At 45.2% G+C, this 27,468-nt stretch overlaps 3 protein-coding genes across 7 annotated transcripts in view; all 3 read left to right on the top strand.

Moving 5' to 3' along the window:
* The first annotated feature begins 436 nt into the window (after positions 1 to 436).
* On the top strand, positions 437 to 10,745 carry ppp1caa (protein phosphatase 1, catalytic subunit, alpha isozyme a). 2 transcript variants are annotated; one of them, XM_054760768.1, is made up of 8 exons: positions 437 to 590; positions 820 to 931; positions 6,544 to 6,675; positions 6,755 to 6,985; positions 7,121 to 7,183; positions 8,259 to 8,482; positions 8,574 to 8,708; positions 8,924 to 10,745. In XM_054760768.1, exons 2-8 carry the CDS (start codon positions 877 to 879, stop codon positions 9,038 to 9,040), a joined length of 957 nt encoding a protein of 318 aa, XP_054616743.1. In that variant the 5' UTR covers positions 437 to 590; positions 820 to 876; the 3' UTR covers positions 9,041 to 10,745. The 2 variants fall into 2 exon arrangements, with proteins under 2 accessions (XP_054616743.1, XP_054616742.1); XM_054760767.1 differs by having other exon boundaries at positions 7,079 to 7,183.
* A 146-nt stretch (positions 10,746 to 10,891) lies between these two features.
* On the top strand, positions 10,892 to 22,906 carry kmt5c (lysine methyltransferase 5C). Its single transcript, XM_054760765.1, has 9 exons — positions 10,892 to 11,662; positions 12,181 to 12,313; positions 12,548 to 12,713; positions 13,476 to 13,585; positions 13,708 to 13,871; positions 14,621 to 14,640; positions 14,838 to 14,974; positions 15,084 to 15,244; positions 15,483 to 22,906. Exons 2-9 carry the CDS (start codon positions 12,201 to 12,203, stop codon positions 20,327 to 20,329), a joined length of 5,718 nt encoding a protein of 1,905 aa, XP_054616740.1. The 5' UTR covers positions 10,892 to 11,662; positions 12,181 to 12,200; the 3' UTR covers positions 20,330 to 22,906.
* A 279-nt stretch (positions 22,907 to 23,185) lies between these two features.
* The window catches only part of shank1 (SH3 and multiple ankyrin repeat domains 1), a 60,171-nt gene continuing 55,888 nt past the window's right edge, over positions 23,186 to 27,468 (top strand). For all 4 annotated transcript variants that reach the window (XM_054760762.1, XM_054760761.1, XM_054760763.1 and 1 more), the window contains exon 1: positions 23,186 to 25,228. The gene's annotated coding sequence lies outside the window, so the exon portion shown is untranslated. The remainder of the gene's footprint in view (positions 25,229 to 27,468) is intronic.

Below are 27,468 nucleotides of genomic sequence, written 5' to 3'. Positions count from 1 at the left end.
CAGCCTCGTGCGCGCGTAAAGGAGCATATTTAAAGTGAAAACAATGACGTATGCTTCTTCGTTTCTTCCAAACGTGACATGGACGTCAGTCCTCACCACAACCGTCACATTTGATGTTAAAGGCAAACTTCATTTGTTGCCTACCCGGATGGCGCATCTTTACAAACTTTGACCGCAGTAAATGATTCGGCATAGTTGTGTGTTGTTTTCGCAGCAATGAAATCGCAACCGTGTTTTATCTAGTCGGGTTTGCAGTTTGGTTTGTGCACACAGGGTGGCGCACTTTGCGTTTCCCATTGATGCCGTTGACGTCTCTTGTGGGCGGGGCATACTTAGAAGACTGAGACTCGCTGCCGCCAATCGGGCTCAAGGATGTAACCCCTCTAATCTGTCCCCGACCAATCATCTTTCGAGAATTGTGTGACGCTTTGTCGCTTGAGTCGGCCCCTCGACGACAGCGAAGACACTTGAAGCGGTGACGGCCTTGTTTTAAAGTTCCCGGAGGAAGAGGGAAGGGAACGGAGGCCCAGACTGAGCTCAGGGGAGGTTTATTTACACGCTGGAAGGAGTGTTAATAATCCGAACATAAGGTGAGAGGGGTTTTATTTGACAGATGACAATGCTAGCTAGCATGCTAGCGTATCCTGCTTGTTTAGACGTGTGACAGGCTAGGCTAGTAGCTAACTAGATTAGCTCGTAAATGTTACTGTCACTAATGCTAGTCACTCCGTACTTTGACATTTTATTTTGTTATTTGGGGCTGATTTGATTAACGGATATCTTATGTTGTTGTTTTTTTTAAATGTGGTGGAATCCAAGGTACCATACGGGAATCTGAGCTTGTGACTGCACAAGAACGTCAGAATTACACAGAAAATGGCGGAGCCGGACAAATTAAACATCGACTCTATCATTCAGCGGCTTTTGGAAGGTAAGACAACAAAATGCGTCGACTGTTATTTGGAACAAGATGTGCGCTTTAAGTGTGTGATGAGGGCGAAGGTGTGTTAGAGGCCACTGAATGACACAAACGGCATGACTGCATCATGATTTTTCTTTTTTTTGTTTGTTTTTTTCATCAGCAAATAATGTCCTCTTTGAAAGGAGACTGCAGGGAAAGCTAGAATGAAGTCGTCTTAATGTTATTTTTTTGTTACAGTTGCACAAGATATTGTATGTGAAAGTGTTCATCCAAAGAGCAGTAAATGTTACTTTGTGTCCTTATTGGCAGTGCTTGATTGCATGAAGGTGTTTTGCGTACACTTCCTCCTTGTTTTTTGTGTGTGTTATTGGTGTAGGCACTGGTGCCGAATGCGTGGTGTCCACACACACACACACACACACACGCACACACGGCTAATTAACAATGGGAGCAAAATCAGTCCACATAAAACCACATTTGGACGCTGCCAAGTGCTACAGTGTGGAAAAAGCAACAGTACGGGCCTCGGATTCACTCGCATTCTGATGCTCCCAGCCTGCATTATAGTGAGAGATAAGATGTAGAATTATCTAGCTACATGCTAAATGTCCACAAAGTATGTCCAAAATTTGCCCCACGTGTTACATTATGATACATTGATGAGGCAATAGCCACCGCAGGTAGTACTGTCCTGAAATCGGAACACGTTTGAGTCTTTATCATGTGGTATTTTTTTTTCAGTATGCCAACTATATTGGGTAATACAAGCATAAAGGTAACTATAGGGGTGTTGTTTCATGTCTAGAGGGCTCTGATAGTGTTAAAAGACGTATTTGGATGGGAATCTCTGGCCACCTCACGATTCGATGCGATTACGATTCACAGGCCTGCGATGGTGAAACGATTATCGATGCATCTTTTTTCTGTGATCAATAGTTTGTCCATTTTTCAAGCATAATTTTTTTTTCTACAGTGTATATATAATTTGTTTTTACTCGTTGTGTACTACTAAGACAAAGCATATTTGTAATGATCCCCAATTAAAGTAATCATGAAGCGGATTAATTTCCTGGAGCTATTTGACATTTCTAAAAAAAATAATATAGAGCTGTAAAGAAAAAAGCGGCGGCATGGGAACCCGCTGGCACCAGAGTAAACATATTGGGTACGTTTACATGAATTTAAACGGACATTTATGTAAGTTTATCTTCAGTACGAGCAAGAGTACTCGATCAATACCGGCCATTTTTCCTCCTCTGAACTACTTTGACACCCCTGATTTCCCTCCACATCTGACAGCTAATCAGAACCGTGGGAGACTCGTACAATGCGCTCTGGATGTGAACGTGTCACTCACCAGTGTAGCTGGTCACAGCCGCTCGGCGCCTCCCGTGTGCAGGGTTTGCTACACGTTGACGATGAGTTTTCGCCAATCGCAATTTTTTGTCGCCTCCCGTGTGTGACACCCATTACACTTAGGTGCATCACCATAAACTTTCCGGGCGGCACTTCCGCTTTCCGTCTTTTTGTTCCGTCAGCATCAATTATTGACATTTATGAATCGATAAATAATCATCAACGTCCGCATCGCGATGCATCTAAGAATCGATTATTTCCCCTACCCCTAATAACTACAAAAATGTGCACAACCGCCAGGTAATGTGTTTTTATGTGTTACGATGCCACCTGCTACCACCTACTAGCATATATGTGACCACATTTCCTTGATTGTCTACAGGTGAAATTAACAATAAGTAACAATAAGTTACTGCACTGACTGACATTTATGCTGTTTTTGTAGCTGTCAGAAAATTGTGCGGATGTATCACGTTTGCGTTGCGACTGGCTCAACAGTGCCTCTGCTGGTTGGAGGAAACTAGTACACTCAAGACACAGAAAATCAGTCTCACACGATAGATCCATTTTTAGCACCTTCACAAAAATGAAAGCTAAAAAAATTATTTTGCAAAATTTGGTGTTCCAAAGGCAGTTTTGAGTACCCTAAAAAGGGTGTCTCCACACCTGGTACCGGTCCGTGGATGGGTCCGAACCATGTGCTGTATGTGTGGTCATGGCCAATTGTGTAGACATTGTGCAGGTTGTCCCAAAGAATGAACGAGTGAATGTTGTGGAATGTGTGTTTTTAATGAATAGATGTTATCCTAGCATGTGTGCTCTCCATCAGCCTGACTCCATCTGATTATTCAGCACACACACGCTCCTATTAGCTGCGGTTGCTGCCTGCACACCATTGGCCTGTGTGTGTGTGTGTGTGTACTTGGGCCATGATAGAGTTGTGTGCTAAACACAGGCGGAGACAAACAAGGCAGATAGGGTCAGTATTTATATCCTCTTACGTAACCCTGCTGACCTTTAATGTGTGTCTGCATCTCTGCCTTTTATTGCTGACAATAACAAGCAATCACTCCATGCACTCTGCCCCTTGTCATACACACACCATTGGCACAAGGACACTGAGGACGTAAAAGCCAACCGAGCGGCAGTGTGGCTCAGGAGGTCGAGAAGGTCGTCTAGTAACCGGAAGGTTGGTGTTGGATCCTAAAACCTCCATCCTGGTCACTGCACAATGGAGTCTACCCCAGTGCAGCTGCAGTTACAGATGTAGATTATCACCGCCGGTGTGAATGAATAATGGGTTCACTGTGAAGTGCTTTTGGGTATCATGAAAAGCGCTATATAAATCCAGTCCATTATTATTACTATTAACGTTCTCTGAGATAAGACCAGTCAAGTGTTGGGATAACGAGCTGCTGGAATTGGGTGAGTGGCAATGTCAACTCTTAGATGTGCGTGCTTGTACGCGCGTCTGCCTACACATAAAGCTGGTCTTTTCAGAGACTCAGACACCCAGACGGCATGTGTGTTGTTCTGGTCCAAGTCTTTGTTTGCTTGGTCCACATTCATACCCAGGCCGTGTGTGTGTGTGTGTATGTGTGTATGTGTGTGTGTCTGCCCAGTGATAAGCTCACTGTTTCCTGCTGGCGGTATGGCTAACTTTGGAGTGAGCAGTGTTGGGCCCTAAGCTGGCTTTAATCCTGCTTTAGGAGGCACAGGCAGCACCACTGCAGTATTTATATACCATCTTTCACTATTTAGGGCCTTCGTTTAAGTACTGTAGCTGCTCCACTACACTGACCTCCATTTACATTCATGGCTCATTTATGGCACATGGAGCAATATTATGTTGGATTTGCTGTACTGTGACATTTTTATGACACTTTAGCGCAGGTGGGGGGGGTCCAAAGTGCGGCCTGCAGCTCTTTTTTCTTTATTGGCCATGGACCTATTCTTATTTATACATATTCATTTTTGATAAAGGAGATGAGAGACTATTGAATTCAAGAAAGAACTTGTAGCAAAGTACAAAAGTGGCGTACGTGTGGCCGATTTCACCGGGATGTACGGGAAGTCCGCATCAATCGTCAGCGCCATCTTGGCGAGGAACTGGAAAAAGATGAGACGCCCCTCATTTAGAGGCATATTTGAACTGTCTGTTATGACGTTTGTGTGGAAAAAGAAGAATCAAGTAGTATGGAGCCTGGAGTCCAGTCAGCTCTGCATGTTGCTGTCTCAATGGTGTTCTCCTCTTCCCTCCCCTAATGCACATCATTGGGAATGACTGACAGGTTTGTCCTGAATCTTAATGTTTCTCCTTCCCAAGAGTCACATTGTCCAAAGTGGGGCAATCACCAGCTCAGGTCTGAATGACCAAAAAAAAAAAAAAAAAAGAACATTGGCTTTCAGGAATGAACATTGAGCCATCAAGTGAAGCATTTCCTCAGCCAGAAGGTCGGACACAGGTTACTTGGATTGGTTTCCACCTATGCAGTGATGTGTTTACACTTTGCCGCATGCTGGTTTAAGTCAGCCTGAATAGAATTTGTCACATGAGATAAGACAGGTCTCATGAGTGACTCGGCACGCAGGTTGTTCATGCTGCCCTTCATCTCGTCAAGCACATAGTCTGTGTGATGTGTAAGTGTGATATCACATGGTGCATCATGGCGCTCTGGCGTGTGTGGGCGTGGGGGTGTGATTGATCCAATCAGTGATTACAAACAAGATGGATGACTAAAAAAAACATCCATCAGAGGAGGCGGCACTTTTATGTCCTCATCCATTAATGTCAACATCTCCTTATTACATTTTTGTACTTGTTTTACATCCATAGTCCCTTTTTGACATCAAATAAAATCAAAAGATGTGGGGGGCCCACTTTGATATTTTTAAGTATTTTATCATTTTGTGAAAAGGCTACAAAAGTATTTTGTAGATAGCTTTTTTTTAAATAGAGAAATATTTATCTCTATTTAAATACAAAGCTTTGTATTATTGTTAGTTATTTGTATCAACATTTAAACTTCTCTTTACATTTAGCCTCTTTGCTCTATTTTTTTTTTTTTTTTTTTTTTAGTTATTTTTATGTCTACAATGTGCCGCAGGCCATTACAAACAAGCTGTAGGCCTCAAATGCCCCCCAGGCCATGCTTTGGAGACCCATGCACTAACTGATATAACTGGAAAACTAGACCTTTCACAATACCAAATTTTGCTGGGTGATAATTGTCCCACAAATTATTGCAGATAAACGATATTATTGTTATTATTGTCAACATTATTTTGAGACCATTTTTTCATTAATGTAATGATAATATATGGCATAACAATGCAAATACACCATATTAAAAGCAATAATCTTTAATATATAAAGTTTTTAACATTGTAATTGGAATGTTGAGCTTTTAAATAAAATAAATTAGATAACCATAATAAATTAAACAAATCAATAAAACCGAGAGAAAACCCTAATGAAAATAAAATGGTCTCTGTCTCTTTTAGCAAAAATTGTACTATAATGTACTATAATGTTGTAATAAAAATCACAATATTTCTGATTTTGAATCAGTGTGTCAATGCAGGGGGGTTTCTCTGGGTACTCCAGTTTCCCCACATTCCAAAAACATGCATGTTAGGTGAATTGGTGACTCTAAATTGTCTATAGGTATGAATGTGAGTGTGAATGGTTGTCTATATGTGCCCTGCGTTTGGCTGGCTCCAGGGTGTACCCCGCCTCTCGCCAAGTCAGCTGGGATAGGCTCTTTGGACACTCCTGGTGTTGATAATATAATAGTATAATAAATGATTTTAAAATGAATGGCCTAATCTGTGTGTGTGTGTGTGTGTGTGTGTGTGTGTGTAAATGTCATCTTATACGTTGGTTGTCTCCAGTGAATCCCAAAATATAATAGTATAAATCGATACATACTGTCTATTGTATCCACCAGTTGTTTGAGGCTGACGTAGTTATTATGATGCGTGGCTAAATATAACGTCTATATTTTTAAAACGCCAAAGTTCAATTGGTGGTAAGTCAGCTTTCGGCTGTGTTGTGTGAAAGTAAATGTGCTAATAACTGGACATGAGCTTTTGTTCAACATGTCTACTTGTGTTGTTGCAGGTTCTTTAGGCCTGTGGACATCATTCCCTGTGTGGGAGGTGTCACTTCTGACCATCTTCTCTTTTCCCCAGCTCTATTTGCTAATAACATAGTCCGTTCCCGTTCTGTGTGGTTTCATGTGTTTATCTTGTCTGTCCTCCAGTCAAAGGCTCTCGTCCCGGTAAAAACGTGCAGCTGACCGAGAGCGAGATCCGCGGCCTCTGCCTCAAATCTCGTGAGATTTTCCTGAGCCAGCCCATCTTGCTGGAGCTGGAGGCCCCCCTCAAAATCTGCGGTGAGCATGGCTGCAGGTTCACAAAGGCCCGCCTCCCTCGAAAAAGTGCACTTTCACCGCCCTCTGCTGCCTCCTGCAGGTGATGTCCACGGCCAGTACTACGACCTGCTGCGGCTCTTTGAGTACGGAGGCTTCCCCCCGGAGAGCAACTACCTGTTCTTGGGAGACTACGTCGACCGAGGGAAGCAGTCGCTGGAGACCATCTGCCTACTTCTAGCCTACAAGATCAAGTACCCAGAGAACTTCTTCCTGCTGCGTGGAAACCACGAGTGCGCGTCCATCAATCGAATCTACGGCTTCTATGACGAGTGTGAGTGCGCAACAGATTGGGGTGGGGGTAAAAAAAAAACATGTTCATTTGCTCTGTTTCCCGTCACTGGAAGTTGTTTTGTTGTTGTTGCAGGCAAGCGAAGGTATAACATTAAACTGTGGAAAACCTTCACAGACTGCTTCAACTGTTTACCGGTGGCTGCTATTGTAGATGAGAAGATCTTCTGCTGTCATGGTGGTAAGCCTCATCAGTGCAACATTCATTCTTCCTTCTTTCACATTATGTACAATTCAAGATACAAGTATTAAAATGAAATATGGGGATGTCTTTCTTTCCAACGTGGGTCGCATACATAAGCATTGAAGGAGAGGGGGTGGGGTGGGGCACGTTGATACATTTTGTACAATAAAGATGCTAAAAGCTATCCAATGTCGGTCAATATATGCTAAGCTATCAGAACAAAACATCCAAATCTTAGCTGTTGCCTCATAGCTGACAAAGCAAATTAGTGTCGTATGTAATAATTTTTACAATATGCCAAGGGCTATTAAAAAAACTGCAGGCTGTAAATGGCCACCTTTGGACAACCCTGATGGGCGGGATTACATTGTCTAATTTGAATAATCAGCCAGAGTGGACATTTTCAAAAACTTACACAGTTTTTGTGTGTGAGTGATTAAAACAGAGCTTTCTGGTGTGTGTCATAAGATATGCGATATGATCTCGTTTTTAAACCTGATTTAACAACAGAACATGACTATTGACTTTTGGGTGTGAATTACATTTCATGCGGTGGTAGACACACATGCATCCTATAAGGCACACACACGATTAAAAAAACAACAACAAAAAAAATTCATGGTGTTTCCTGGGCTCCATGTACTGTAAGTGTGTGCTGTTTTTAAAGCTATTGTACTCGTCCTTGTACAGCTAATCTCTCACTACATTGATGAACAGATGCATTATATTGCACAAGTCACTTTTGTGTGTGTGCGTATGGGGTGTGTTAAGTGGTGTGATGAGTTGTATCGGCAAGCACACAGTCCCATTTTGTGTTTTTTGTGAGGGAGGGTGAACAGTTAGCGCCAAATCTATCTGTAGTGGTCCAAATGTATTTGTAGTGGGCCACTACAAATGAATGAATGAATGAATGAATGAATGAATGTATGGGAAACACTGACAGTACTCAGTAGTAAACACTCTTACATGAATACATCGCTGGCCATCAGTGTACCTAATGAAGCGACCAGCAAATGTGCATTGACTGGAAAGGCATTTCCAGAGTGACCTATGACCCTATTCCTCTCGCCAGGCCTCTCGCCCGACCTCCAGTCCATGGAGCAGATCCGCCGGGTCATGCGGCCCACAGATGTGCCTGACCAGGGCCTGCTATGCGACCTGCTGTGGGCCGACCCCGACAAAGACGTGCTGGGCTGGGGCGAAAACGACCGCGGTGTCTCCTTCACGTTCGGCGCTGACGTCGTGGCCAAATTTTTACACAAACACGACATGGACCTAATATGCAGGGCGCATCAGGTATTATCCCGCTAGCAAGCATTAAACAAGACACAACTCGTTACGTTGATAACGCTGACGGCGGTCTTCCTTGTGGCATCCTCTTGAGAAGGTGGTGGAAGACGGCTACGAGTTCTTCGCCAAGAGGCAACTGGTTACTCTCTTCTCTGCTCCCAACTACTGTGGCGAGTTTGACAACGCCGGCGCCATGATGAGCGTGGATGAGACGCTCATGTGCTCCTTCCAGGTGAGCGTTTGCGTGTGGTCAATTAGGCCTGTGGTTTTCCTTGTCTTTCACTCTGCAACCGCTGACTTCAGGTGTGAATCAGGTTTCAGCTGGTGACGCTTGCACAGGATAGTGCAAGTGTACCTAATGTTGTGGCGTTTTAGTGTGATGGGAGGACAGCTACTGAGCTCCAGCTTCCTGTTTTGTGTGTGAAACTAAACGCTAACCTTTTACAGATTCTGAAGCCGGCAGACAAGAAGTTGTATCCGTACGCAGGAGGTGCAGGAATGGGATCTGGAAGGCCTGTCACCCCGCCAAGAAATTCCGCCAAGGCTGCTAAGGCTAAGAAATAACACCCACTGGCTCCTCCCCCTCTCTCCTCCCAGCAAGGCCCTGCCCTTCCCCAATCAGCCCACTGCTTTTCTTAAAACCTTATTTTATTTTTTACATCTTACTCTCTCATGAAAACATGTTGTCGTGTTTGTTTTTTTTGGTCACACCGTTTTGTTTTTTTTCCCTTCCCCCTCATCCTCTATTTTTCCTGTCATCGTAGAGGTAACTGGGCTGTTCTTCTTTAGGCTGGCGACATTTTTTTTTTTAATGCTGTGTTTTGGTGATCGGGAGGGAGAGCATGCTAACATGCCGAGGGCACATAGCACATGGTGGGTGGATCAGCTGATTCACTCAAAACCTCCTTTTAAAAACATTTAAGAGCCCAGTCATGGATGTGAAATACTTTTATTTTGTACATATGCGAAATCAACATGTTCCCTTTCTTTTAGTTGACGGAGGATAAATAATAAAAGCAAGTCTATGTTTGAACAATGCTACCGCGCAGACCACTTTGTTTGTCATCGCTGCTTGATGGAGCCACAAGGGGGTGCTTGCCATGTTGCTAATCCCAAATAAGACCTGATTGATCAGTGACGTTACCATAAGCGGAAGGGTCAGCTTGAAGGGTCTTATGTGTGGCGCTCTCATAGGAAGCTGGTGAATCAGTGCGGCAACCCTTTGAAGTCAAGAACACTTCACTGCAGTCGCTGCCAACATGGCAGCACAAGAAAGCAGATGCGTAGCGGAGGTTACCATGACAACTAAGAAGTGGCAGCAAGCATGATTGACAAGTTGCGTTCATCTTGCTTTTTTCGAGGGCGTGGGAAACGAGAGCCATACTGTAACTTATGAGCAGCTGTCATGTAACTAAAGCATCAACGCAAACCCATCACGTGACTGAATTCTCATCCATGCTTGCCCCGCCCCCTTCCTAAACCCCTCCCCCTGCCGTGCATGGAGTCAATAAGGCAAACAGGGTGTTGTTGCTCCTGATGGAAACATATCTCTGCAGTATTTCAGGGTTTCTCACTGTTCATTTGTCCTTGTCTTCTGTAAAAAAAAAAAAAAAAAAAAAAAAAACTTCCTCCACTCGCTAATGAGGGTTTCACCTCGCATCAGTAACGATCGGCTGTGTGACACGCTGCATACGTGTTCCATCCACTGAGATAAACTCAGGAAGTCAAAACGTTTATCAGGAACAAAACAAAAATCATACTATTTGTGTGCAAATCCCTGCAGGTCATGTGACTTAGAAAGAAAAGCTTAAAACGTATGCTGATGAATGTTTCCAAAGGTGCAGAGAGACAAGTCTTTACAGTCCAAGCAGGCATTAGAGTGATGAAAACAATGACTTATTTTAGTGCTTAAATATGACAAAATGGTCCACTTCCGTCTCCATCGCTGTACAAACATCTGCTTTTGTTTTTTTTGTTTTTTACTCCACATTGACCATTATTGTTATGAAATGATCCTTCATATTGTTTTTACTGACAAATCTTTCTCTATATAGTTGTATTATTTGTGTAGGTTTTTTTCTTTTTAATGGATCAGGGATGTTTTGCACCATGTCCTGTCACTGGATATGTTACTTACAACACCGTCAGATGATTCCAATATTTAAAGAAAAGAAAGTGAAACTAACAATAATCTTTGTATTTTAGCTCTCAATTTATTGCAATTTGTCTCTGTTGAAGCATAGAAATTAAAATATACATAGAATTTGTATATTGGTGTGTGTGGTTGTTTTTTGTGTGATAAATGGTGCGACAGATGTTCTCCATAGCTTTTTTTTAATCAGCGCATTACACAAAAAAGTTTACTTTTTTGGTATGTGTGGGTGAGCCACAAGCCTTTCTTCCTCATGTTTTTATATATACAGTATAATATATACACACAGTATATATCATTAAGTATACAGTACATTTATGTATGTAGATTAAACGTTTATATCTGTAATGGGTGTACTGTACATATATTTAATCTGCCCACTAATCATCGTTGAAACTGCACACTTGCAATGCAGTTTTAGCCAGTTTGTTTACTAGTAGTCCGTTGAGTAACGAGGCACGTGATTGGTGTAAAAACGCATGTGTTGTTGCCAAAAGGAGACATCGCAACTGCCCTCGCTCCCCTCGTTACCCTGCCCCGTAAAGCTTCTAAACCAATCCTTGGAGCCGATTTTGACACAGCTGCGTTGTTTTTCCAGACTGACCTCGAACCCAACGAATCGTATGTCAGGTGGGCGTGTTCAATGGTGGCGGTCGGTTGCGCTGCACGGCGCTGATCAACTTTTACTACCCGAGACTGAGCTGTTTTTTTTTAAGTCGCTAGTTAGCTTGCCCCCAACAACAACACTAAAGCTGTCTTAAAAGTGTTTCAATACAGCTGACTTGTATAGCCCATATTTGTATTCCAGACTTTGGGGTGGAGGGGGGGGTCCGCATTTGCTATAGTGTAGCAGTACATTCCTGAAGTGACGCAGAGAGTACGTGTTCGTAATCTGCTGCTGTGCGAGCTAGCAAGAGGGCGGAAAGCTAGCCAGCAGGCTAGCTGGCTATGTGGCTAGGCTAACTGTCCAGGCTAGCAGCTTGGGATCTACTCTCCACCTGACGCTACTTTCGTTGACCAGAAAAGACTCCCAGGTAGGTTTTGAAGAGACACATCGACGCCACGTTTGCATGCACGCCATTGCACACATTTCCTTTCCGTACCTGAACTGCAGAGATGATGTGATGCGGAGAATGTTAGCCGCTGACCGCAGCTGCTCAGCTGATAAGCTAGCCACAAAATGACGTGCTAAGCTAACGCGCGTTTCGAGTCGATATGAACTCTTTTGACACTTTATTTACCAGCAGTCTTAACTAAGTGCTGACAGTTTGGTACAAGACAAACACCGGCCCGGACTTATGACAAAACTAGTGTGAAATCACAGTATACTTTGTTTCAGTATTAAGTACATGGGGTATGTAAAGAATTACAATCAATATATTTCCATATTGATTTGTTTTGCTGAATAAAATGTGGATATGTATCGTCACCACACTGAAAGTAATGCATTTCGTACACATTGTACACCATCTACCTTGCAGACATATCCACATATTTTGTGGCCTTGTTTTGCTCCTGTCCCTCCTGTAACCTTTAACCCCTGCTGTTGCAGCATGCTGATGGTGGGAGGCGATGGACGGCTGCACTAGAATGAGTGTGAAGGAGCTGTGTGACACAGATGACCTGGCCACCAGCCTGGTGCTTGACCCTCTTTTGGGCTTCAGCACCCACAAAATGAACATCAGGTAATCTACTCTTTAACCTGCCATGGCTGTCGCTGCACATTTGTCGGCACCGTATTAACCGCTACCTAATTACTTGGCATCACTACCTTCTGTTTATTATTACATAACAATGGCGGTGTGCTGCAATGGTAGTTTTGTTGCGGTTGTTGTTGATCATCATTGTGTGTTGAATGCAGCCTGAATGCTTTGTGCTGTAAACATGTCACTGTATTCTCTTTCTTTTGCTCTGTGTAGCCCCCCTCCAGAGGTGCGGCGCTGGGGTAACCTGAAAGAGACCCTGCTGCGCTTCCAACGCACGCACGACTTCCAAGCCACATTTGAGGCACTGACGGTGGGCGAGCTGGCCGGCGACTACTTCAGCGCTTTGGGGGGCCACCGTCAGGAGCTGCTGAGGCAACATGTGCGTCCTCACGTTGCTGTTTTTTTTTTTTTTTTAAATACATATGCTTTCTTTTGTTATCATGTATAGTGGAAAAGTGCTAAACAACTTAGGAGATTTTTTTGTTGCTTTCTCTTTTGGATTTGGTGTGGAAATTCTTTCACACGGCAATTTGATTGTGATAGAACTTAAAAAAAAAAAAAGACAAGGTAACTTTTTGCTGAAAATGATGCTTATCAAAGATGAAGTTTGCTCATTTATTATTTATTTAAATTAACAAGGCTAAAATGTATGATAACAATAATTAGCAGTAGCGTATTGACATCTGGATGGGTTGTATTTCCATTATTTATGAGGAAAATTATTTTGACGGTAGTTTCAACTACCTGGTGTGTCCAAATTTGGCGCCCACAGCTCTTTTTTTTTTTATTGGCCCATGGCATATTCGAAACTGAATTAAACACCATCTCACATCTAAACAAATTCAATCTCTTAGATTGGCGTGCATTGCATTGGTTATAGCAGTGGTCACCAACCTTTTGGAGCCCGAGATCTCTGGTCTCGGCCGTGAACTTGCGCAAGAGCTACCCCCCTGATTATGTATGTATGTGTATATATACAGTATATCTCCAATGACTAACAAAAAAATGCTGAAATTCGAAGTGGGCCCCCATATACTTTTTTGTTTTGTGTATGTGTGCATGGAAAACATTTGCACACACATACACACACATACACACACACACTCAAGTTGATGAGCTAAAGCGGACATGATGTTTGCAGGTGTACCGCTACCTGGGTGCCTTCCTGCTGGACAGTGGTGTCAAGATTGAGTCATGTGACAGATATTCCTCAGAGACCAACGGAGCCAAGATCACCTCCACCAGACACTGGTACAACCCCCACCCCAACCCAATCGAACATCTCTGGCTTTTGTAGCAGCAGTTTAGTTGTCACAAAGACTAAAGGTTTTTGTAATTGAACACTGCGTGTGTTGGTGTCGTCGCCGGCGCAGGTTTGTTGGCGAGAGGGTGGAGGTCCTCCTGGGCTGCATTGCCGAGCTGAGCCCGGCCGACAGCGCCGTGCTGAGGACGGGGATTAATGACTTCAGCGTGATGTACTCCACGCGCAAGCGCTGCGCTCAGCTGTGGCTCGGCCCCGCCGCCTTCATCAACCACGGTGAGCTGCTTTGACTTTCCAATGAAATACATGGCAGAAAAATCCTAAACATACGTTTTCCCACAATCAAATGGTAATTGTTGGTTTATTTTGAAATGGTCCTGCACCAAGTGCTACCCTCTTCCTGTTAATTATGGTAATTTCTAAGTCTGATTGATGTAACGGCGCCCTCTGCTGGCTGCTGCCGTGTAGTGACGCCCATTACGCCTCCATTGCTTCAACATAACTTTATTGACGTGAACGAACTGGGTGCGTGTGTGGGAGCAGCTTTTTGATTTGTGTCGTAAGAAATGTGAGACATTATCTTGTGTTTTTAAACCTTATTTCCTAAAGCTTTCATTTCATGCAGTGATAGATGCATTTTAAAGATGCATGCCATTGTACGGAACAGAGGCATGCATGGAACTACATGGTACCAGACCCCCCCCCCCCGGCCTCTTTGACGGCCACGTCTGGCCCATGTACTTGAAACATAAGAACATGCAACTGTGTCAACTGTGGTGGCTTTTTCCGGCCTTCTGATTGGCCAAAATGTGCATGGCAGCCAGTGAATGTGGTGTTGTTTTTTTTTTTTTTTCTAACACCGGAGAGGGGGAAATGTGTTTTAGAAAATATCTGTTCGTTTAGACATAGCCACAGAAGAATGAATCACCATCAGCCTTTACAGGCCTTCTCAAGTGAATCAAGTCATTTGTTCTTTAATTTTGAATTCATCTCCTCTTTTCTTTCTTTGTGCTTCGTTCTGGAAGACTGCAAGCCAAACTGCAAGGTAAACAAACACTTACTGATTTAATATTCAACAAAGATTAATCCAAGCAAAGTGATGTGTAACTGTGGTAAATATTTCTTATTTAAATGTTTGCTTTGGCATCACACTTTTATTTGGCATCAGTCGCCTCCTTCCTATCTGCTCTTGTGTCCCTGGGGGGGGGCCCGCCAACCTTTTGTCTCTTGTCACCCACCCAGTTTGTCCCTGGTGAGAAGAATGGCGCTTGCGTGGAGGTGATTCGACCCATCTCTCCCGGGGAGGAGATCACGTGCTACTACGGCGCCAGCTTTTTTGGGGAGGGCAACGAAATGTGTGAATGCTGCACCTGCGAGAGGTGGGCAAGGCGTCCGCTCACAATTTGTACTCCGCAGTCCCTCAAACAGAACATTTGAACCCATTTTTAAGTTGTTTGATTGGCGCTGAAAGTAAACTCTCTTCTCCAGGAAAGGGGAGGGTCACTTCAAACACAAAGGGAAGCAGCCGGAATGTGAGGAAACAAAGGACCCCGTGGACCAAAAGTACCGCCTCCGGGAGCGATACCTCCGCCATCACCGAGAGAAGGGCCACCTAACCTCCAGGCCCATTATTCCAGGATTACACTCAGGTAACTTTTGAGGATTTGTCTCTCTTTAATGCTCTCTGGTTCACCTAATTGCTAAGCAAAGTGATGTGGTGAATAAAAACGTGTTGGCTCACTAAAACTCTAAAATACAGCAAAAGATACACGATAATGACACTTTGCACTCTTCCCTTTGGAAAGTCGCACATGCATTACTGCGAGGTCATGCTGAAGGTCTGCTTTCTGTTACAACCTCTTTTCTCTTGTTGTCTCTCCCTCCTAGCTATCCCCTCAAGGAATTCATTTACCCACCAGATGAGGAAAAATGCCCTGAAGAACAGAAAATTGACTCAAACCAAGAAGTGGAGGCGACAGAAGCACATGCGATCCTCTAAACTTGTCTGCACCAGGAAACAGCGGCGGACGCTTCCTCTCCTCTCACAGTGTGTCATAAGGGACCTGAGGATCAGAGTTCGCCGCCACTCGCTGGACTTTTTGCTCATCTGTAAGGATCCAAAAAGCAAAGAGAGAGCCCTTTTGCAGCAGCTGGAGGTCGTGAAGCCAAAGCCAAGCCCAAACGGCAGCCCAGTCAACTTAAAGTGCTTCACTCTCGGGCCGTCCAAGTCGCTTCAGAAGAAGAAAGGAAAGTCTGTCCCCTTGAGGAGCTCGTCCAGAACCAGGAGCACGGATCAGACCACCCTCGGGCATCAAACAGCACCCAGTAACACTGCTAGCCACCCTGTCAACTCAGACAAAACCTCCAGTACAACAAGGCAGGACGGGATGGAACATGCAGACTCTGAAATTAAGACTAGGAGTGAGCCTTGCATCTCCAGTGCCAACATCAGTCACAGTGTCTCAGACGGTAGTAAGACAGCTGCAGACAATCCATTAGTATCACCCAAGCAATACCTTACTGTCCGCCTCACAAGGATATCAGTGCCTCGCAGTGAAGAGGCTGGAAAGCGCTCCCAAGGCAAGGATGTGAGAGAAGAGCTCAGAGGAAGGATGAGACAGTTCCAGGGCCTCAGACCGCTGCCAGAGTTCAAAGCTCAGCCAAAGCAAAGCCCAGCGCCAGGCACCTGCACTGCCGAAGGTAATCGGGGAGTGCGGGAGATGTTTTTCAAGGCGGTTGATAAAGTCAACGTACGCAAGCGACACAGCAGCCAGATGTCGGAGTCTTCTTCTCTGTGCAAAGAAAGCGTGAAAAACAAGGTCATTGAAATCCAGACAGTGTCAGAAGAAATATGCAAACAGCAGCAGCAGGACGAAAGAGGTGAAGAACACAAAGAGACAAGAAAGCCCGTCAGTGCTGCTAAACAAGACAGCAAACCTTCATGTAAAATAGTGTCCAATGAAAAAAGTTCAAGACAAAACAACTCAAAGGGTGTTGAAGTTGTGAAAGTACATGAGACTCCTGTTTCACAGCCGTCAGCGTGTACACCGAGCCAACAAGCAGGAAACAAACCTGACAAAGATATCGTCATAAAGCAGGCTAAAGTCCTCCTGTCTGATATTTTAAAGAAAGAGAAACCCGGGCAATTACAGCGCTATGGTTCTACCTCGCCTCCCAGACAAATACAAAACCATACATACAGACGAGGCGTTGGGAGGCGACGGAGAAAGGAGAGATGGTTGAAAACAAATGTAGAAGAAAAGATTGGGGCAAACTCCAGCAGTGCAGATGCTGTGTTAGTCGACTTGAGCCAAGCTAGCACCCGAGGTCCACCAGCAAACCAGCACCTGGACGCCACCCACCTCAAGCCACTACCTCCTGAGTCGCACATTTCAAGCAACAGTCGAAGCAGTCAGCACCCTCATGCCAACCCTCAGGCGCACACGCAGTCCAACATACCTCTCAAGAAACGGACATTCCGCAGCTCTGTGGAGCTGGAAGAAAGTGTGGCTTCAGCTCCATATGGAGACCAAAAAGTAGACCCTGTCTCACCCACCAACAAAAGGCAGGACCTCAGACAGGGTTTAGAACACAAGAGGATTACTCAACGAGGCAGAAAATGCAGGCTGCGCACAAAAATGCAGAGGCTGAAGTCTCGAAGGGTCACAAGACAAAACCACTTCACCAGAGTGCTTCGGCCGAGAAGTACTGAAGTCCAGCAAAGGAAAGTTCACAAATTAAAGTCAGAGGTGCGGTATGAGGATGACAGCACTCCCTCCCAAGAGATGGTTCAACTTGACGCAAACAGTCAAACCGAGGAAGCTAATAAACCGGAGCGAGGCTCTCTAGCAGAGGCCAAGATGGAAACCCTTGAACAAAGCGATTTGGAGGAGAAAAAACCGGCCCTTAATTTCAGGATTCGTTTCAAGCGGAGGAGGGGCAAAGTCTGGGAAATGCAGAGTGATGGACTGGGAAACATAGCATTGAAAATTGAAGAGAAAGAGGACTTGGACAACGATCCACTCAAAGCCATGATGGATTCCGTCTCAGTCTTAAGCATGGAGATGCAGGCAGCTCAGGCTCATGTGCAGGCCAGCAAGAAGTCAAAGAACCGACTGCTACGCTTGAAAAAAAGGGGCGAGAGAAGATGTGAGAGGAAGAACGTGCCCACTGCCGCAAATTCAGAGCAGGGCTGTGAGGATGAACTCCGAGACGGTAAAGAGAAACCCGATGTGGAGATCCTCTCAGCAGCCAATCTACTGCCAGAGAAATTGCAGAGTGAGATGTCGCCCTCAGTTGCGCAGGGAACTAAAATTGAAGATCGATTCACAAGAAATTGCTGCCTCTTTGAAAATGGGTCACAGCAGAAACCGGAGACTAGTTTAGATATGAATGGTCTTTCTTTGCCAGTTCTTAAGCTTCGCAGAAAGGTTGAGGGTATCTGGGAGGTGGACGACATGGACGAGGAGACAAACCAGCCTGAAGTTAAAATAGAGGCCAAAGTTAAGAGAGAGCTCAGAGGTCATTCTTTGGCCAAGCAAAACAAAGGATTGCTTGACCTGAGCAAGTCGAGAGAGGAGTTCCCTTCTGCTCAAAGGATCCCAAACTGTAACTCATCGCTCCTAAAAACAGATGCACCACAGTTGTCTTTGTCTCTGTCCCCGCTGTCCCTGTCCTCCCCGCTGAACGAGAATGCCGACATTGTATCGCATGATGTCGGTGTCATTCCTGAAAGAGCAGAAGTGAACAGCGGCGGAAGGAAGCAGCGGCACAAAATGAAGTGTGGGACTGTAGAGACATCAACAAGCTGCCTCAGTCAGTCCCTCCAGCAAATTGACAACAGTCTCTCCAAGCTCTCAGAGGGTTTGTGTTCTTCTCAGATTTTGGAGAAAACAGCTCCCTTTTCCAGCATTCCCAATCCCCTCACACAGCCCCCTTCCCAGTCTCCTCCATTCCCTACAGCGGACAATATGCTTTCGGGCGAGCCCACCTTCCCGAACTGCTGCGATGACCTCCTGGACTTCCAGTGTCTCAACTTTGAGGGCTGTTATCAGCCACAGAGCATCCTGCCGTCATCGCCATCCGATTTGTGTTCACTGGATCCACCCACAGACCCCTTCAGTACCCCCCTCTCACATAGCCCCTCCGACACGTGGACCACAGAGACGCCCTACCTTGGCCCCGCCAGTCCAGGAGATAACTTCAACGGTGAAGATCTGCAGTTCTTCCCCAGTATACTGTCATCCAAAAACGATACAGTTTCTCTGGACTGTGAAGCAAAGGACTTCTTCAAAGACAGAAACATGCCCCAAACAAGCTTCAGTTTTTCCTCCCTTAACCAGGAGCTTGCGGCAAAAGACCGAGCTCCAAGTAAGAATCCAGGAATCAGGCTGTCCAAAGAGGACTTAAAAAGTAATTTGTCAGTTGTTAGCAAGCCACGCCTGTTTGGCACATCTGCTACTCCGTCTCACAATCTTCTTCCTTCAGTTCAGCACAACCCCAACATGAAACCGAGCAGCAGCCAAACAAGAGCCATGTCTAACCTCAAAACACAGGGACCCTTCCACCGCATGAGCATTCCTAACAAGTCCCAGTCTTTCTCGACTTGCCAGCCTAACGCAGCAAAGGGTTTGTCCCAGAGTAGCCTGACCAGGTCCATCCCAGCGTCTGCAGTGGCAAACAAATTCCTAAATCCGCAACGCTTAGCTGCAAAGAACCCTAACCCCCCTGACAATCCATTCACCTTCCACGAGAAACCCTCCACAGTCATCCACAGGGTTGTCAAGTTTCAGGGAGGGAACCAGAGCCAGAACTTGTACAGTGCGCCTTCTAGAGACCACGTGGCTGCTGGCGGCCATCCTGGTTTGTCTAAAACATTCAGCGCAAAGTTGGGTGTGAGTGAAATGAGTGAGCAGAGTCACCCGAAAGCCTCTTTTGGTCAGTCTGGCAACCCCAGCAGGCCTGGCGCTCATATCAACAAACTCGGTACTTCTTTGCATCAGCCGTTCAGTCGAAGTAGAGTGTCCTCTGACAAACATGAGGAGACCAATGTGGCATACAAGAACTTTTCCACGCTGCCACGACCTTTCTTCTTCCCCAGTAAAGAGGGGTACTCCTCCCCGCAGGACAAGAGTTCCACACACGATAGATCTACCACTTTGGGCTCGGACAAGAACCAGCCGTGTTATACTCAGCAGGACCCTTTTGACTTCAGCTTTGGGTCGTCACTGTCTCCAATGCCTCATCACAGCAGTCCTCCAGTGGTCCACGGTACGCCTCCAGGCACGCCAGCACCAGCAAATAAGAGTCACACATCAGCTTCCTTTGCGTATGGCTCCCAAGGCCCCCCTTACGTGCTCAACTTCAGTGGAGATCACTCATTGACCCTGGGCCTCAGGGACGGGTCTGAAGGCTATCCGGGACTCGGCCCAACAAACTACACCTACCATTGCTTGATGGAACCTTCCGGAACACAAGGGCGGCTAGTACTGGAGCCCTGCGGGTCTCAGCCATCCAACCCACCTTCCTTTTCCTTGGGTGGGTTTTCAGGACTCAAAAGTGGTCCGGATGAACATTTTAAGAGGGACGGGCATCATCAGAACCAACCTGGTGATCACCAAGACATGCCGCACTATGGACCAACATCTCACTCCATGGGCTCCACTAAACCCAAGAGAGTGAGGTTAGTCGTGACAGACGGTACCGTCGACTTGGACCTCCAATATTCTGACTGATTCTCACCTGCTGGACTCACTGGAGATGTTTTTGTAAAGCTTTTTCTAAATTATATTTTGATGGATTGGTGTTGATTTTGAAGAAGAGACAATTTGCAGAGAGAGAAAGTGTGGTTGATATTTGCGACCACACTTTGGTAGTTACGTGTCAATGACACTTAAGCCTCACTGCGGTGATCAGCTGACCACCACACCACACTGATGTGGCGATCAGAGACCTGCTGGCTTTTTTGTTTTTTTTTTAAAGGCAGCTTTGTGCCTCCGTCTTTCCTAATCAAGACTTTTTCCAAACGGTCTATCCTCGATTTTATATCCACAATAATCTCTTTTCTCACTTTGTTTGTACGTGTGAGTGTGTTGTAGTAGCGAGCTAACGTGTACTGTTGAGTCCAAGCTTAGCACTCACAGCGGATCCTCGGAACGAGAACATGCACAGGAGCATACTTTTTCAAGTGACACATGGTTAGAAAATACCCCCATTGACGACAAATGAACTTAAAAAAAACTTTAGCTACTTATTTATGTGAATATTGTCAGTCGTCTAGGTCTTTGTATTCTCAGGGCTTTGAATCGATCGCAGCGGGACTGTTCAATAGCAGGTGGTACATGACCGCTGTTACAACTTACAATACTAACTAGGGTGATTCCACCCAAACCACTGTATCTTAACAAATATCATTTTGCACCACAAAAGAGTGAGACCTTGGAGAATAAATAGTGCTTCCTCGGTTAGCGTACGGCCTGGTTAGCGTGTTTTCAGTTTTTCCTCGGTTTGCATACATTCTCCCGTTAGCTTGCAATATGTCACATGTCCTGTCATGCTATTAATACACTGCCATAGTCCAACTCTGTTCTGAACGTATTTTTATCACAAAACGTCTTTGTTAGTAGCCTGTCAGCTTGTTCATACACGGAAACAGGAATCAAAAGTCAGTTCCGAAGATGTCATCAGGGGTTGACTGTAGTTCTTTTTTTACTAACACAGTTACGCCACAAGTTTCCAAAATGTTAACACAAAACATTTTTTTTATAGTTTTGCATCCATAAAACAATTCTAAATGTGTATAAATGATGAGTGAAAGTGCTAAACATTGTCAGGTTGCTCTTACCTTCATTGAAGACGTAATTGTCGCCAAAGACAGTCAGATCAACACGGGCACCACCTTCCTGTTTTGCCATGAGTTATTTCTGCTGGACTTCAACAGTGTGTCTCACTTTCTTTATCAAAATTCTGCCACGTACAATTTTCTTTGGCTCCATTGTAGGTTGTTTTGCAGCCGTGCTAAAAAAAAAAGGAGCGAGTTGAGGTGAGAACCACTGTTGAATTCAAGAAATAATTCATGATAAAACAGGAAGATGGTGCCCGTGTTGATCTCGCTGCCACATTGTGTCTTTGGTGACAATCACGTCTTCAATGAGGGTAAAAGTATCCTTTTAATGTTTATCACTTAGTCATCATTTATATGTATTTTTTATTTTAAGCATTTTAAGTGTTTTCTGCATGTAAAACTATAAAAACGTGACTTGTGTTAACATTTTAAACTTTCTGGAATGGATTAATTGGTTTTATAGGGAAAATGGATTAGGTTAGAGTATGTTAGAGTCTGAGCTTTTGGAACAGATTCAAGATGTTAACAAAGGTTCCTCCCTTACTTGGATCCTACACCATCCCCTCAGATTAAAACTTGAAGTCTGTGGACCTCAGGGCAGACGAGAGCTGTCCTATCTAGTCTTTGAGCATGAACTGATGAAGCCTGCTCGAATGAGAGGCGAAACGCGTTGTAAGACAACCTGAATTGTTGCGATGGATTCAATGCCCTGAGAACACTCTAGTGAAATGTTGTTTGAAACGTGACATGAACAGTATGTGTTGGGTTTTACAACCAACCCCAGGTCAGGATTCATTTTTTAGCTCTGTTTGGCAACAAATCAGTTGCTTCCAGGATGGGATGGCGTTTTACTTCCGAGGCTCCGCTGTCAACTCGAGGCTTGTACGCTGTAAAAGTCCACGCCGGGTACGCAGTCTTGATCTCCCGGCACGGATGCAGGGAAGGTGCAAGGTGTTTGTACGAGTTGAAACGGTGACAATCTTTTCTCCTTTTGTCATAATTCCGGTCATCTTTTCTCCCCCGCCTGGGGCCAACCGTTTTTGTCGTACAGAAAGAAGCGGAGGACGATGGCTCAAGCGTCACCCGTCATCGGTGTTGATATGTCCGCCTTATACGACAACCATAAACTGTACTGTCACGCTTATTTATTGGAATCTCCTCATCCTTGTTGAAATGGTGCTTTAACGTAATTTATACTTCACCTTCATTGTGTGAAAGGATGAAATGTTTTTAAGCTTATTTAATGGGACAAAAATATTGACATGAATATATATATATATATATACTGTATATATATATCTATATATATATATAGTATATACACCTATTTAATTTCTCATCCACTTTTTCTGTTGTTTCCTTTTTTCCTACAAAGTGGCTGTTAGTCTTACTAAAGGTTTGCTGTAGAAATGTAAAATGTAGCTTGTAACATTAAAGACTTACTCTTTTTAAAAAAAAGAAAAAAATTCGAGCTGCTTGACTCATTTTTACACATGCATCTTATAATATCACAATTGCAGTGTTTAGAAAGTGACAGCTTAAAATGACAACTGCAGTCATGCGGTGTAATTTCTAATATTACCTAGTTGTCTAACTACACTGCATTAAAACCTGCACACAGTGACTTCCTGTTCAGTGCAAAGCGAGCCTTTAATAAAAAGCATGGCAGTATTGACCTGAATTCTACTACCCAAATGCCCCCTTTTAATTATTTTTTTTTTAGACTGATAGCCACTGGAAGAAAGATTTGTGCGCGTACGCACAACATTTATTGTCATTGTAGTCAACACATACAACAAAATGACTACAGTAGCTCTGTTAGATAAGAGTATAAAAAATACCTGTTGACTTTTGCATTCGGAAACAAGGGATAATTTGTCCGAAAAAAGGGGCGGGGAGATGGAACAATATGAGTGCCCACTGCCAGTGCTCTGCATCACTGTCTTCGTAACGAAACATAATTTACGCAGACACTAGATGGCGGCAAAAGCACTCTCTCACATTCTGTCAATTACTGGATGATCCTCACAAGCATGGACACTGTCATCTGCAGGACTGGCGGGGATTTTTTTTTTCTTTGGATGAAAGTTAAACGATGGGAAACTTAATTTAAATGAGAGGGCAATGGCAAAGAAAGGCAAAATATGAGAGTTTTCTGGGGAAAATGGGAGTATTGACAGAAACATCCATCCATCCATCTTCTTCAGCTTATCCAAGGTCGGGTCATGGGGGCAGCAGCCTAAGCAGGGAAGCCCAGACTTTCCGATCCCGAGACATTCCCAGACCAGTTGAGAGACATAATATTTCCAACGTGTACTGGGTCTTCCCCGATGCCTTCTACCGGTCGGACATGCCACGAACACCTCCCAAGGGAGGCGTCCAGGCGGCATCCTGACCAGACCATCATCAGGCTCATGCTCGGTGAGGTGAGGGTATGGAACGTTGATTGACTGGTAAATTCACCGCACCGCACCGGACCGTTGCAGCCTCCGCACCAATCTGCCATCATGTTCCATTCTTCCCTCACTCATGAACAAGACCCTGAAGTATGTAAACTCCTCCACTCAGGGCAGGAAGTCCTTCCTGACTCATAGACAGCACGTCACCCTTTTCCGGGCGAGAAACGTGTGGACAGGTATAAAATATGTGAAAACAGAAGACTTTAAAAAAAATAAAAATAAATGCACAAATGGAGGAAAGCCATGTTTTGAGGTTGAAAGATCGTTTATCAGCCGTTCTCCTTACGTCTCTGGACAAAGTCACCAGTAAATGTGCAAGCAGTCGCTACTTTCTGTTTCGCTTTGGTCAACAAACACGTCAACGTGAGTCGGCCCTTTTGAGGGCATAAAACGGCTTCCACTGTACATGCCTCTACACCTCTTTACTCCCACTCTTCTTCTGCATCCCCTCTGCTGGTGCTGGCAGCGTTTGACCCACTTGCGCTTTGCTTCCTCGTCGTTCATTCGTCCTCCGAGTTGAACACTTAAAAGTCTGCAATGACGACACAAAGAGAGAAGATGTCTTCAACGATGTCGTGATGCTGCAAAGAACTCATGGCATGCTTTGGCTCTCCGCCACTTGTCATGATGGGGTTGATGTCTTCCTGTCCTTCGCAAACAAAGCACCCCCGCCCCCGACTCCCCACTTATGATAAGAAGCAATGCAGCAATGGCTTCCCTCGTCTTCCCTTCTACCATTGTTCATTTCTCACTTTGACTCATCTCAGCTTAACGTGCCTTCATTGGCTTGTGTTTGCATGCACGTGTGTGATGCTTTGACTGCTGGGGGGAATTGAAAAACAAAAAAAAATAAGAGAGGAGTTCAACCCCTAACATCAAACACAGTGAGAGGGAAGGGGGGTATGCCCAGGATGGGAAGGTGGAGCTGCATGAAGTGGGTAGGACCTTGGGGGAGGTGAGGCGGGTGAGGGGATACGGCATAAGTGTTACTCCAGCAGGACCGGGAGGAGGAGGGGGGCAACCGGGAATAAACGCTCCTCCATCCCCAAGCAGCTGGCCAAACACCTTCGGACTCCTCTGTGAGGGACGAAGAGGAGGAGGGAGGAGAGAGAGGGAGAGAGAGAAGGGGGAGGAGGAGGAGGAGGAAGAGGCAGCTTCGTTGCCACGGCGCTGATTCTTTTCAGTCTTCCACCTTTTTTTTATTTTTTTCTTCCTCTCTCCTCCAAAACATTATCATCTTCTCTCGTCGCTCCTGCTCGCCTCCTCCGGACTTCTCCTCATCATCTTCTCATCATCATCATCATCATCATCGTCAGGGACTATAGAAGACGGTAAGAACCAGTTCTGCTTTTTTTATGTGTGTGTGTTTGACATAGCTTCACATTTGCAGGGATTTTGAGGCTTTAATTCCCACTAAACAAGGCAGGCATATGAGCGAGAGAATGGTCCTTGAGATGTGGTGCCCTTGAGCAAGGCAGCCAGCGCGCCCTGGATGCTGCAAAGCGTGTACTTCCAGATGTTGATGTCTGTTAACGTATGTAACGACGGTCTCGCCTCGTAAAAACGGAGCAGCTGCTACGTGTGCGCGCGTCGCATCAGTGTGTCAAGCCACTAAGTCCCGCCCACATGCTGTACTGTACTGTACTGTACCCCTACATGGTGCGGCGTGCACAGAAAAGGCTAACTAGTGCATGAAATCACACCTTTGACACATCAGGCAGGCAGCACCTGAGCATCGTAACCGTGGGAACTAGAGGGGAGTGTGGGGGTGGCGGGTGGGGGAGGTTTTGCTGGCAGCTGTTCAGCAGCAGGGGGCCGATGTCGGGGCTGCCCCCCCGGTCATTATCTCGCTAGCCAGAGGCTGCTTTGAAGGCAGCCCACAGGAAGTTGATGCTTGTCACTGCAGGTCAGCCATAATTGCCTGCCAGCTACCTGGGCAGGGTGTTGGGTGTACAGCCTGCATGTGGCTAAGAGTCTACATTTTAGCATATAGAAACATGCAGAGGACATGATGCCGATGCCACACTTGGAATCATTTCACCAGTTGACAAGCAAAACGTTAGCAAGGCTGCTAATATGTATAATAGTCTCTTGGCACGTAGAGATACGTAGGGCTTACGCCGCGTTTGTTTTAAAACCAATTCCCAGTCAACTCACTTTTCAATCAAGGTCGACTTCAAGTTTGTTTGAGCTGCTGCAGTTGGGCAAAGCTCCCAACCGGTCGTGCGACAATGGAATCACTTTCCCGTGTGTCAAGAGTTTGGAAGTTACGACTTGAATTTTCCAAACTCGTAGACTTTGTCCGTCGCTGTGTAGTTTCAGATTTCGGAAGGCTGTTGTTGGGCCTGTGTCTCTTTCGGAAATCATGCGTTAGCGTTACGAGTCCACAGGCAGCTGAACCACCGTCTTCCCCTTCTTTATTACCCCCCCGTTCTCCCCTAGTTTCCCCACGCCCTACTGTTTAGTTTTGTGTAATTTCCCCATATTTTAGCTTTAATCCCCCCCAATTTTTTTTAATTCTTTCTGGTACTGCAGCTGACAATGGTGGTGGTATCCAAGCTTTAGAACGAGAAATCTGTGAGGGCAATGGTTACTGCAGTTGGGTCTTTCCGGAGAATTTTGCTTGCATCAGGGGTAATTGCTCTTATTTTTTACCTTATTTTCTAAAAAGGCTCCCTTTTCTTAAACGCATATGTTGACAAGTCTGCTACCGACACCCGCAGGACTTCATTGGAACAACGACCTTAACGTGAGAGCAGTCTAGTCATGGTTCTCAAAGTACAGTGTACGATTTCTTCATCGCCTTCAGCGGAACGTCAAAGCTATTGACCGGAGTTTCAAATATACGCACCAATCTGAGAACCGAGACTTGATCGCTCTTACTTTACACTCAAAGGAAGACGACAGTCAATCACAGGTCACACAGACTCAAACGAAGAGACCTGTCAACAGTTTGGAGTGTGTGGTACATTCAGCGACCAGTCGTCAAGCCAAGGTAGAAAGCGGCAGCAACAATCTGGACGCGTGTTGTCGTGTCTAATCAGACTTGACAGCCAGCATTTCACACCTTTGTTCGAATCTGCCGCAGACACAAAAAAGCCCCTCAAACGCCTCCGTCGGTGCTTCGCTTGGCATCCCGAGGCGCTCGCATTGTCCAGACTGACGTTTTGCAAGTGGAAAGCGCTTGTCAGCGCCATCACTGCCACGGGCGTGACTAGTCTTTGCTTTCGAGTCGGGGTTCAAAGTTCAGACGACTTTGTCTCTGCTAGTGTCAGGGGGGTTTAATTGCCGGGGATGGACGGTTGGGGGCTACAGGATGACTAAAGGCCACACCAGCCTGTCTTATGCGTCGGGTTCTTTGCATGCGGAGCAGATGGTTTGATTTGTGGAAGTGTAGCTGAATTCATTAGCAACTTTTGCATCTTTTGCTCAGACTGGTGTCAGACGACACCACAACACTGCATCCACAACAAACAAGCAGTACAACTTGGTCAGGACGACAACTGGTCAAATCACATTTCGGCAACTTTCTGGGGTTCGCCTAAGGGGCGGAGTTAGACACAATAGAGTG

This window comes from Dunckerocampus dactyliophorus, chromosome 18 (assembly GCF_027744805.1).
Source record: "Dunckerocampus dactyliophorus isolate RoL2022-P2 chromosome 18, RoL_Ddac_1.1, whole genome shotgun sequence".
Taxonomy (NCBI): Eukaryota; Metazoa; Chordata; class Actinopteri; order Syngnathiformes; family Syngnathidae; genus Dunckerocampus; species Dunckerocampus dactyliophorus.
The sequence above is the reverse complement of the archived record's forward strand: the minus strand, read 5'-3'. Positions and strand labels throughout refer to the sequence as shown.